At 48.3% G+C, this 13261-nt stretch overlaps 1 protein-coding gene across 1 annotated transcript; it reads right to left on the minus strand.

The window, feature by feature from the left end:
• Nucleotides 1-12936: 12936 nt before the first annotated feature.
• On the minus strand, nt 12937-13046 carry LOC104457850 (trypsin inhibitor ClTI-1-like; the record flags this gene model as incomplete). The annotated part of the gene is made up of 1 exon (XM_010074384.1): nt 12937-13046. A coding segment is annotated over one exon (110 nt), but the record flags the coding sequence as incomplete, so codon positions are not given.
• Between the last annotated feature and the right edge of the window lie 215 nt (nt 13047-13261).

A 13261-nucleotide genomic window follows, 5' to 3' on the forward strand; every position in this document is an offset into this window, starting at 1 on the left:
ATCATGCTGCACCCCTTCTGTGTAGCTTTAAACCCAACTGCTTTCCTGGATGATGGAAAACTCACCCACTCGGTACCCTGGGGGGTACTGAATGCCCCAGGGCTCTCCCGTGCTGACAGCACTGCTGGGATGGGGCTCAGCTCCAAAACTACCTTGCAGCTTGCAGAGAGACAGCTCTGCTATTCACAAGAGGTTGGAGAGATCCTCTTCTTTGAGCTTTAGCTCAAAAAGCAAAGACTCCTCTGAGCCTTGTCTGCAGGAGGTGCTTTGACTAATAAAAAGGATCCTTTGGTGTTTGAGCAGGGGCTTATAAATAGACCAGGGCTGGCTGTGAAACAGCCCACGCTGCTTGGAGTCACACACTGATTGTAAGACAGTGGTTGTGCAAGGCTGAAGCACCTCTGAGCAAGATGGACTTGTGCTGGGAGACGGCACCACCCACCACCCTGAATGGGCTGCGGAAAGACCATCTTGAACCCCAGGTGCTGCAAGCCGAGCTAGCCCTTCCTGGCTTTTCCGTGAGGCCAAAATGCAGGTGGGGCCAGGCTCAGGCCACCAGTCCCTCCTCTCCTCCTTGGTCAGCACCCCACTGAGCCACCCGCCCTTCTCCTAGAAATCCTGGTCACCACAGGGCTCCTCCTCACCTCTGGATCACAAATCTGGCCTGGGCCACCAGCAGCAACATGTCCTGGTGGTTTATAAATCATAATTTGCAGCCTGCTGCATTAATGTACGTTAGCGTGTGTGCATGGCTTTGCATAGGGAACACGTGATTCAACTTTCATGTTTCATCTTCACAGCTGTTTCTATTTCTGATGATCTCCAGGCTCCTGAGGCATTTCCCCATAGGACACAGTATCTGCTGGGTGCCCCAGCACACACGATGTGATGCCTGATGGTTTCTCCTTGTCTCCCCTCTACCCCTGCTCTGGAGGGACAACAGTTCCTACCTCTCAAGGCTGTCAGATGGCTTTCAGGAAAAGGTAAAAACCTTGAGGATCCTGAAGGGCTCTGCCAGTCTCCCCACATCACCCCACTGGGCTCTGGAGGTTTCCAGGAGCTGTGTGGCCCTGTGCAATGTGTGCCACCCAGCCAGGAGTCCCTAAATGCCCTGAGTGGCCATATCTGGACCACTCCTCACCTACCCACCACTTCAATCGAGTCCCATTTAAGCTCGGGCCTGGAGCCTGGCCTCCAGGCTGCACAGGACCTCTCCCCTGTACAGCAGAGCTGATTTTCTTGCTTACATTTCCTTAAGCCTGGCAAAAATATGGAAAATCACAACTGCTTTGCTCGGCTGTTGAAAAGCACCACTGCTAGCTGCTTTTTTCTGCCTAAATTTTTGCAGGTGTTGGGAAAAAAAAAAAAGCTTTTTCAGTGCAAAGTATGTAAACTATCTATTTGGCTTTCAGAAAGTCTGGGGGGCTGTGGTCATCATTCAGCTCTGTGAGCTGTCCCATGCCGCTGCTGTTGCCCCTGGCAGCACAGAGAGGAGAGCTGGGTGGCAGGGGGTTACTCACCCGGGCAGAAATGACAATGCCGGATGCGCTGCCACAGTGAAACCACAGCACCAGTGACACTTGCTCTGTCCTACGTGTCAAGCTAAAGAGCCCTGGGGAGTTCACACTTGGCTCTGACTAACTGTCTTGGTTTTAGGTGGAGCGATGTAAGAGCAGCCACCAGCTGAACTTGCAGGGGGTTTATGGGTGGCTCCAGCCAGCATTGCTGTGTACGCGGAGGCTGTGCAGGGAGCACCTGGTGCTCTTAGGGTGGCCCATGGGGTATTTAAAAACACCTCCAGGGCCATTTTGGAGCAAAAGGCAATGGCTGATGGACACAAGCTGCAGCGAGAGAAAGTCTTATGAGATATTGGGAATATCCCTCTGCAATTATTCTGCCTGTGTCCTGTGGTTGCACCCAGCTTCCCAGAGACACCCTGGGGTTACTAGCAGGGCTCCCAGCTCTGGCCTGAGACAGGAGAGGACATCCCACTCTCTCCCAGCATGCCTGCCCAGCACTGCTAGTGCAGTCAGCATTTACTATTCTGGCAGAAAGCAGCCACTTTTCCAGAAAAGACACGATCTCTGTTTGCTCGGCTTTGCTTTTTTGAACAGCAGACACAATAACTGGCTGGCTGTGCAGCTTTCTAATGATTTACTGCACCTGAAGCCCCAGGCAAACTCTCTGAGCAGTAGCTCCTGCCCAGCTGATGGGGCCTCGTGGCTTCTGCTGGGCTCCTTGACCCCCTCCCCAGTGCTCTCCCCACTGTCAGGGCTGGGATGCAACTGGAGGCACCTGCCTCTGGTTTTAGCTTGAAGCTATTTCCTGCCACTGCAGGGAGCAGAATAGCAGTTCTCCATGCAAACGAGCCCTCGTGCCCTCCCTTTGCTGCAGAGCTGCGTCCTGTCCCGAGCCTTGCTCAGCCTCCTGCTGTGGGGTGGCTGTGAATAACATCGGCACAGGATAAGGTGGGACTGAGGCTTTAAAAATAAACCAGACCCTCCCATAAATAAGGAAAAAGCACCTGTCATGCATCCTGTAAACTACTTGTTCAGCCTTTTAGAAGATAATATCGGATGGGAACAAAACAAATAAGAGAAAAGCAGCTGCTGAAGCAGAGGAGGGTCCCTGTGGTGGCCCCAGCTGGGGGGGTCTGCCTGCCTGTGTGCCCCTCTCCCTGCTTGCCCACCGCAGCCCTGCTGGGTGCTGCTCCAGCCTCCCGAGCATCAGTCAGCGCAGGTCAGCTCCTCCCTGCATCCCCCCACCCATCCCCAGCTGCAAATCCATCCCAGCACCCCCAGCTCAAAGCCTGCGCTTACCTGGAGCTGTCAGGGAGCAGAAGTGTGTCAAACAAGAACCCCGCAGGTCCTTGGGGTGACTGCTTAAATATCTGCGTGTGTGTGTGACAGGCGGGGACCTGAAAAACCTGCCGCAAATCACAGGAGCTCCCGGGATCCACAGCCACTCTCTGGGCTGGTAATTCAGGTTTGGCATCCGCTCTCCTTGGCAGGGCTCAACGCATGGTTGTAAGTGCTGCGGGGCTCTCCGGACGGGTGGCACGGGGAAGCCGCTGGGGCTCGTCCCGCCACGCTCTGGGCTGGGGGACGCTGCTCTGTGGGCCCTGGGCCAGGGCTGCTGGGGCTGCTTCCTGCAGGGGTACAGGAAGGGTGAAAGCAGGGTGCGGCGGAAAACGCGCTCAGCCGATCATCGTGCTCCAGCTGAGCCCGCCTGCGCCTCTGGGGACCCTGGGGTCCCCACACTGTCCCCTCGGCTAGGCTGCCACCAGCTCTCCTGCTGTGGGGACCCCCGCTCCTGGGCTTTTCTGATGGAGCATGGCGGCTGTCGCTGCTGTGCGAGGCTGGTTTCTTGTCTCACTTTAGTCCCCTGCAAATGATTTGTCCAGGTTTAGGATTCCTGACCCTGCTGTTGCTTCAGTCAGCCCTGTGGTCCTGCCAGGCTCGGTCCTGGATATGACCTGCTGCTGCTGCTGCACCCCCAGAGGCACAGAGCAGGAGCCTGGGTGGGGATGGGGAGGAGGGCAGAGCATCTTCTTCTGCCAAAGACCTATACTGTCCTCGACTGAAGTGGCTAGGAGCCTGCAGGACCCAGTGGGGTGGGCTGGAAGCATTAGCCAGCAGCTTAAAAAGAGGCATCTGTAGGGTGGGGTGCTGTGGGGAGGAGCTGATTTTCTCTCGGTTCTCAGACAGTTGGAAGGGGATGCTGGAAAATCAGAGGGGCTGGAGAAAGGGCTTGTGAGAAACTGAGTATGGGTTGCAATGGCTGAGATTATCTGTCAGAGCACAAGGAGAGCTGGCACTGGATGCAAAAAGCTGTGGAGCTGGCTGGAGCCAGAGGCAGCAAGCCCTGTCCCTGGGGATAAGGGGCTAGACAAACCCAGGCAAGAAACCTGCCATATAGCTTAGCAACGAGCCAAAACTGTCCTGAAGATTGAGTGGTTTTGTAATTTGGGGGGAGACACGGGCCAAGGCAAGAGGATTGCGAAGAGATCTGCGCCACAGGGCAGGCAGACCTGTGCCAATTTTCCTAGCGGGATGATGTTGATCGAGCAAGAGTGCTCTTCCTGCAGGGATGGCCTCACTGCATGATAAACCAAGTGGTGCTGTTCGGTGGCCGCTGGAGGAGGTTTTTGGGAAAAGACTTGATCCTGCATGCCTTGGGCAGGCACTTGGCCAAGGGGACATGCCCTGTTTATCACTGGTGCTAAGTGACAGGAGCATGGGTAGTGATGGGTGGGGGTGAGCATGTTGGGAGACGTGTCTGATGGGATGGCTGCAGCAGCTATGGCTGAAGGGGATCAGGATGCGTTCAAAGGGGCTGGAGCAGACCCCTGCAGCAGGACACAGCCCTGGTTTTCAAATCCAGTGTGAGAGGTCCAGGCAGAGGCCCTAAACTGCATACCTCTGTATGCTTGGGGGAGCTCTGGTGGGTATTGCTATCTACCTGCCCCATGCCTATGCTCTGTCCTGGCACCTGCTTTTGGCTACCTTTGGAGATAGGACAGATAGGAAGATAGTCTGGCCCAGAAAGATTTTCTTATGTTTGTGTGCTGTCTTTTATTTTCTTCCAAGCGTGTGCCCCAAGCATTGCAAAACGTGAGTAACCTGGCCCGTGGGAACAGGATTGGTTCCTCTCTTCCCTTGTTTATTACTGTCAACAGAGGGAAAGTCTTTAATGTGGAAAAAAACCTTTTCCCTTAGCCCGTGAGCCCAGCCCAGACTTGCACTGGGAGTGCTAGCAGCGACGTGTTTCAGGCTGAGACATGCCACTGAAATGGCTTCAGAGCTGCTGGGAGTCCTGCAGTGACAGTGTGAAAGTCACATCATGAATCAGTCTGTGTCTGGCTGGCAAATGCTGATGCTTTTCTGACCCTGAAATCTTTTAGGCCCTGTTTCTCTTCCTGGGAGAGGGTCAGAGTACTGCTGGAGTTTATGCCTCACGTGGTATGAGGAGATGCTGGAGCTGGCAGCTGCAGGCTGTGTTCAGCATCCCACTCCTCTGGACCCCTCTTGCAGAGGCTTGAGTATCATCCAGTGCTCGCACTGTGGGGACGTGTTGGCTGCAGTCACTGTGTTGGGGGCATTGGACACATCGCTCATGGCCATCTTGGCCCAAATGTTGTCCCTCTAATGCTGTGTGGAGACAGAATGGAAAAAAGATTAAGAGGAGGTAGGGAAGCACCTTGTCAAGCTATCAGGAGAGAACGGGATATAATTCAGCTTCTCTAACTTGTTCATATTGCCTCCTTTGCATGCGTCTCCCCTGAATTTTGCCATGTTTTCCTTCATGAAAATGCGGCTTAGTACCAGCACCTCCTGTCTGGGCATTAAACAGAGATTTTTTCCTTTTTCTAAGTAGTTAAGTGAGTTAAAAAATGTGTACTTTCCAGAGACTCCCTCCCCAGCCTGGCTGTCAGAGACAGAGCAAAACCTTCCCTTCTCCCCCTGAACCAATGCCAAGGACGACCACAAAAGCCATCTTCTGTTTTGTTTTCCAGGGTTTTTTTTTCCTCATGTGCTGGGGTTTACTGGCTACTAACCCAAAACAGTGTGGCTGGAAACAAGGCTTTACAGAATTTTTTGGCTTCCTTTCAGTTAGAGAAGAGTTTCCTAACCAGCCAGTACTGACTCACAGGACAGCTCTTACAGCTAATCAGATGAGGTTTCTACCTGTAAAACCCACTTGCCCCAGAATAGCTGAGAGATCAGTTGTTCTCTGGGGTGCAGCTAACAATTGCCTTTGTGGGATACCCCAAAACACAAGAACCTGACTGAATCATTAATCTTGTGATGAATTTTTCCCTGGGAGAGCAGCAACTTTCAGTAAGATGCTTGCCTTCCTTTTATCCATGGGATACAGCCACGTGGATGGAAACAGCGGTGTTTTATTGCTCCTCTGCTTGTTCCAATATTTCTCAGAGAACAGTGTCATCTCATCGGTATTTCCATGTGCAATCTTTGCCTGGGGTACAGTCTTCCTCCCTCCTCTCCCTCTTACTAACCAGATTGTTTTGAAGTGACTAAAACAGGTGCTGATACTTGCAGTTCCTTGCCAGGAGGCTTTTCGGCAGCGCTGCCGTTGCTTGTAGGCAAAGCGTGCCCCGGCACGCAGAGGGAGCTGGCAGGATGGCACACGTGCCCAGCCCCGGGAGAGCACGGGCTGCTTTCCCTCTCCTGGAGCACTGGAGGGATGTGAAGAGGAGCAAGCACCCTTTCAGAGATTCGAATGGCCATTGAGTCACCATCCCTGGAGGTATTTAAAAGACTTGTAGATGTGGTGCTTGGGGACATGGTTTATGGCTCTTGATTCTATGATTCTTATTAGATAAACTTAATCATTAGCGTGACTTTCCATTCACAACCATTTCACTACCACTTTGTGCATTCCAGCTGTATTTCTGTCTCCTAGGATAAGCACATTGTGAGGCAAGCATGTCTATAAATTTGTAGAACACCACCTACACCGTAAAAAAAAAACACTCCAGAAAAGCTCTGAATCCCACGTAAATTCAAAGCTGATTTTTATAAATGCACAGAGAAAAACAATCTACTTGAAGTTTCCCAATGCTTACCAGAAGATAAGAGTATGCAAGCAGATAGCTATTGTAGAGCAGCCCCAAAGCTTCCAAAAGGACCCACTCCTCACTTTGACAGGTGCTCCTCAGAGATGAAGAAAGAGGGCTCACTTCAGGTGACAGACATCTGCATCTGTCTCTGGGTATCCAGAACATTTGAAGGAGACTGGCAGATAAGAGAAAGGACTTCCAGGAAACCCAGACCCTTCCAGAGCAGCAGTTTGAGGCTTGCTGCAATATCGCACAGCACCAGACACCGGACTACTACTAGACAAGTTCAACATCTCAGTCCCAGCCTTATTCTCTGCTCCAGAGAGCCTCGTGGTAGGATTTTTCAGCCCCTTTGCCTCTGTCACTGGGGAAGCTGGAACAGACTAGCTTAAGTAGGAACAGTTTTAGGTCAGCTCTAAAAGCTTTTGTGTCTAATGTCAGGAAGAATTCAGATCTGCTTAAAAGGTAAAATAAAACAAGTGTACTAGAATCTTATATAATTTCTCAGCAGTTGCCCAAAAAAAAAAAACCAACTTTAAAAGGGTTGATTTTCCTCAGTGTGAAGATGAGACTCAGTCACAGAGGAAAACTGTTTTTTTTTTTTTTTCTGAGGTTATCTAGCTAAGAATGCTCTCTCCAGAAACCTATGCTGCTTCTATAAGTGTTTTAGATTTAGAAAATAAAGCAACTGCTACTTGACCAGCTAAAAAATCGTAAAGCTAAGACAGAACTCAGTGCAATCCTATGCATGGCAATGAATGCCACAGGTTCATCTACGAGGGAGGTATCTGCCCACAGAATAAAATTTTTACAAAATGGTGTTCTCTAGAGTCTCTTTCAGCAAACATACTTGGATTCAATGATCAGGAAAAATGCAAGTGAACTTTGCCAAGTAAATGCGATTGACTGTGTATCAGTGACACTAATTATACAAATGAAAAGAAACAGCTCCTAACAGAACATTTATGCATACAAACGATAATTATTAGTAAAAAGTCTTTCCTACACCCCTACTGAGAACAATAAATAAAATGAAATTTAAAAGAAACCAAATGCTGCCGCCTAGGGAGCGAGATGGAAATCCACAAGCTCAAGCCATTCGTTCTGACTCGTCTCCCCCAGGATCCAGAGCATGGCTCCCCCAGCCAGACCTCTCCCTTCCTGTTTCTGTGCCACCCAGGACAGACGGAGCGGCGGAGTAGAGGCTAACGCTACACTGGTACCTAAGAGGAAGAGAGAAGTCTCTCCTGGGTGACTGTTAAGGCCAGCACCTTTGGATAGCTGTTCTCCAATTGACATGGGTTTTTGACAGCTGCCAATATTTTTTGAGCCTTAAACGTTCCAGTAGAAGCGTGGTAAGTTTGATACATTTCTCTCACACCCAACAGAACTTCAGGATCCCCGCTCCTGAAAGACTGTACCAGCAACTCAAGGCGATATGCTTTCCGCCTTGTTCAAACCAAAGGGTGTTACCGCCTCTGGCTGAGAAAACCTGCAAACCCTCCAAAGAGTGCCTGAAGCAGAGGGGCTCAGCATTTCCAACCTACCCACAACTAAGCCGGGGGCTGGAGCCCAGCTGTTCCAGAAAATGTACCTGGGCAACGGTGAGTGAAGTCCAGGGAACATTTTGTTTATGTACATTTCCTGGACAAATTTTTTCTGAGTTTTCAAAAAAAAAAAAAAAAAAAAAAGGCAATGTTATGCATACTTCCATCAAATACTGAAGGGATATTTCTACAACTAACAAGACAGGAGTTGTTAAATTTCCCTTGTAAGCACAATTAGTTATCAAAATAGAAATACAAAAATAAACAGCCTATCATTTACATCCACTTGTTATTTCGTAGCATAGCCCACAACAGCCTTGGCATTTGGTACAATTTGAAAAAGTGCAAATTTCCAGATCTGGAGGTGGAAACGACAGCTGGGAGCACACAGGAACTTTCTCAGATGGATTTGCCACCAATAGAGAAATTGATTTTCCATCCACAACTGGTACCTTGTTGGGAGGCACTGGTCATCTTTCTTTTCCATCCACATATTCATGTCTCCACATGACCACTTCATCCTAAGCTTCCAGCCCTCCAGTTGTGTCACACACAACATTCATCTGTCAATGATCAGTCTTTGCATGAAGAAAATGAAAGCAGGCATGTGCTGGAAGATAAAGATAGCTTCGACCCTTTAAAGGAACTATGAGACAAAAGCATAATTGTTTTTCAAAACCAAAGTCACTGACCTGTGAATATTCATCAGGCATGAAGTGTGCTGCCCAGCAAAGAAGCCATTGTCTGGGGCCAGGGCTAGAGCAGGTGCCACTTGGCTTGGATCAAAGGTAGATGTCATTCGTGTATTACCAGCGGACTGTAGGACAACCCAAATACAACTCATTTCAAGCAGCATGCAGAAAACAGAGCTGTTCAGCAGAACAGAAGGGAACAAAGGTAAGAAAGGCTATGTGTCCAACAAGTGCAAGGAAAGGACCGAACCCCAGCGCTCGTGCCCCCTCCCTGCAGGAAGGTCTGCCAGACACACCCTGGAGTGACACGAGCCTTGAGTTTTCTGATTTTGCTTTGATGTTTGCCATGGGAAGTGGCTCTTGGGTGCCAGCGCAGGATGGTGACACTGGCAACCCAAGGAGCAGAGCCTAGAGGGCTGGGGGCCCCCTGCTCACGCCTCCAGCGCTCCAAAACAGCCTGTACTTGGGGCAGGAGCGGAGGGTGCCCAGGTTGCTGCCCTCTGCCAGCAGGACCTGCAGGTAGGGAGCCTGCGGCAGAGGCTTGCTGCACGTCAGGCCGCCGTCACCAGTTTGGTAGCCACCACAAGAAACCCCTACAGTGGCTTTCCAGGGGTCCTTGGCACCTGTGGGCTCAGATCCTTACAGAAAAAACGAGCAGCCGCCACTGCCAGCACTGCCTGTGGCAGAGATGCTGGGGTCTCCTTGCTCCCAGGCGGTGCTGTGGGAACGGCACTGGTTACCAGTTCATTTCCTTCTCCAAACAACTGACCTACTGGTATATAGTCAGGGCATCTCTTTCTTACCCTATGATCTGTCTTGCCTGAGAGAATAAACTGGGGTTCAGGTTATAAGTGTACTATGGTTACGTTTATAAACACTGGTTTTAACACAGCAACAGTACTTTGTTTAAACAGGAAAACTTATTTATTAAGACAGGCTACGCAGAAGGTACATTTAAGGCATTGTTTCCATTTGGAATGCCTGTGTCCCTCTCATTTTCTTGAAAAGTGGCCATCTGCCATATCAGCATCTTTCCTTCTTGGAAATTTGGACATTCTTGCCATTTTCCCTGCAAGCAAAAGAAAAATATTTTAGAAGAGAAGCACTACACTTGCATTTAAGTGACATTTTATAAAGCGGACACTTTCTATGTCTTTCTATGTGTTCAATTAAATGCAGCGATGCATTTAATTGCGTCACTTATGGCAAACATTACTGCAAAGTAACTGCAATGCAAAGATTTATGAATCACACACACAGAGCGAGTAACTTATCAGAGACGGCCTCACTTCAGGCTTTGTTACCTATAAAAACCTGATAAAGCCATCTGCAAATCTGAGAAGTATCAAACCACATGACAAATCTCACCATGAGGACTAACGTATCCATTAAAAAGCACCAATGCAAGTCAGACTTCACAGTCTGTGAAGCAGGAAACAGTTCCAATGCTTACAAAATTTTCCCCTTTCAGTTGGGAATTCAGTGGGAAGGGTGTGAATCTTGATGCATCTCTGCATCCCAGGCTTCGCTAAAATTTGAATGTGTGGTTCTCTGAATGTCAGAATCCTCTTTAGGGAAATTTTAGCCAAGTGTCCCTTAGTTTGGGAACATCAGATTTTTTTTTTTTTTGATGTCTCATATATGGTACTTTGGGGTGCTCTATTTACAAATCTCAGTTTACAAAGCAAGTACAAATAAAAAAGAAAGTGATAGAATACAGACTGCCCTAGATCTTCAGTTTGCTTCCCTATCTTAATAGAATCAAGCTGTTTTACTCCTCATGAAATTCAAGAGGTTTACGATTACCCAAAAGCCGGGACAATCTGTACTAATAGTTGTATCAAGGATCTTTTAACCAGAAGGTAGTGGAGCAGATTAGGAATATGAAAGGAAAAACCAAGCCCAGGGGATGTAAAACAGATGTAAAGAAAAGTTCTGGCTGAAGGACAGCTCTTATGCTAAACCCTGCAGAGGCAGCTCAAGCTGCTGCATCTGTTTCCAAAGAGGTGCTTGCTGCCAGACTAGGCTTAAATTAAGATAAACTGTTGTCACTGCTACCAGACACTAAGTGTGCAAGAGACTTGGGATTTGCATTTGAGCACCCAGTTAAGAATAGATTAGATCTAAGCTTAAAAAAAATAAAGGCAGGCAGGAAGACCTGTGGTTTTGCAGTTAACGGGCTGCCCTGCAGAACCACGATGGGCAGGGTCTGTGCTGCACCTTTGCTCCGGGTGTCTCATGTTATTGTGGACCAGGCACAGCAGCCTCTCTTCTTGATCCACTCCACTTGGTGCCCACACAGTCTTGGATGGCTAAAAGAGCCCATGGACAGTATTGCCTTGCCATCAGGGAAGTACAACTCTTTTGAAAAAGTCTTTTAATGGGCTTAAACATGGGCGGGAAGTGACCTCCGAGTTGGCTGTTGAGAATCACCCAGGTTAATGTAGAACTGACTGGTTTGTAGCTCACTATGGGTTATGCCCATGTATCTGTTTCACAGTATTTATCTCAGCAATGCATGAAATTTCATTTCATGCAGCTTGTTAAGAAGGGTGGAAAGATCTCTTTGTTCTCCCCTCCTAAGGAGTGTAACGGACTGTACCTTAGGTTCCTTGAAGTGAAATGACCATTGCTTATGACTATGAACTGTTCTTCAAAGCTCAAATTCTTCCAACAAGACAAAGTGTTTTATCCTTGTGTTCCTGCCCAGTCAAATACTTCAGAACAACAACTCCAGACTGAACTAGAATGACACTGAGTACACCAACTACTGAATTACTTAAAAAAATAAAATCTGGATAGCATCTGATCACCCTGTGCCCCTTCAGACCAAAATGTGTTTCTGAGCAGGTAAGATGCCAGCAAAAAAAGATGGTTAAGATAAAAATCTGTCTTGTGTGTGTAACTGGATTAAATCCCACGTTTCACACAAAACGTCTACGTTACGTCTCATACTACTAATTCATAAGCCCCATCATGAATTACTTAAGGAATTGAGTGGGAATAAACAGCAAGATTGCCTGAAGACCCCTTTGTGCTACGTGCAACACTGTATTCAGGAATCTACCATGCACCCATCTGGAACCGAGGGATCATGCCTAAAAAATGAAACATCCTACAAATGCAAGGCTGGATCTCAAAGCCCATCATTCTGCTCTGTGACTGTCAAGAGGAGCTGAGTCAAATGCCTTACTAATGTAATGGAGCAACACTTCTGTTTCTTCCATTCTCTGCTATGTTGTTTTGCTACAAGACTACATCTCACGGATTAGATCGGATTATTTCTGACAAATCTGTATCAGTTTTGCTTACTCTCTTTTTTACCTCTGGCTGTCTACAAGTCAATCACTTACTAACTTCAACATCGTTCTAGGCTGCAAAGATGGGTAGACTCCTAATATGTAACACGCTAGCACCTCTCTTCTCCCCTTTTTGCAGACTGTACTCTATGTGCCCTTTGATTCCCTGTGTTTGGTGGTGGTGATTTTTTTTTTCCCTAGACTGTGGGTTTACCATTTCTCTTTGCAATTTGTCATTTGCTTGGGTAGTTTGTGATGTACTCCAGTGAAAATGTTACCAAATTCTGCAGATCTGCACACCTTTAAACATACTTTGACACACTTTGGCACTTTCTTTAAAATATTGTTTCCTTAAGTATTTTCTCCTAACATTTGACCTTCTTACTCTTCTCTGTGAAAGGAAGTACAGGAGACTGGATTTTGAACTTAAATCAACAGTTTTTTAGTAAAAGCTGCATTTTGGGTGGGATCTTTCACGTTTTCTGATGGAGAATGTGGAAGAGTCTGGCATTATATTTAATCATAATGTGGCACTGTGTGAACATGACAGGCAACCCTGCTCTGAGATGCTCCTCCTTAAGAATTCCAAAAGCTTATATTCAGTACTCCCAGCTAACAGAATCCAATATAAGCCATTTACAGGTATCACAATAAAAGCTGTGGCAAAAGATTGACAGTTGAGAAAACTGCTAAAACTGCGGGTTAGCAGAGAGTGAACGATCCAAAGCCAATCATCTATCAGTGAATGGGGATGCAAGGGCGAATATTTTGCTTGCATATAGGAAGGGAAGGTTAAGATGTCAATTAAGCGCTACCTGTTGTAAAGGCAGAGCACACACTCGTTTCCGTAGGTCTCTCCATCAGTCCCACAAACTGGATTGTAGTCCCTTGGACACCCAGGCAAACGATACTTGTCACAGGCAGGCTAGGGGAGATAGGCACAGAAGAAGGAAGAAATATTTTACGCTGAGGGTGGTGAGACACTGGAGCAGGTTGCCCAGGGAGGTGGTAGATGCCCCGTCCCTGGAAACAACCGAGGTCAGGTTGGACGGGGCTCCGGGAAGGGGCCACCCAGCACCGGGGGCTGGTTAGGGACACAGATGGCAGGTGGGACCATCCGCACTCACCGGGATGCTGGCA

The sequence above is a fragment of the Pterocles gutturalis genome, unplaced genomic scaffold (genome assembly GCF_000699245.1).
Source record: "Pterocles gutturalis isolate BGI_N339 unplaced genomic scaffold, ASM69924v1 scaffold18637, whole genome shotgun sequence".
In the NCBI taxonomy this organism is placed as follows: Eukaryota; Metazoa; Chordata; class Aves; order Pterocliformes; family Pteroclidae; genus Pterocles; species Pterocles gutturalis.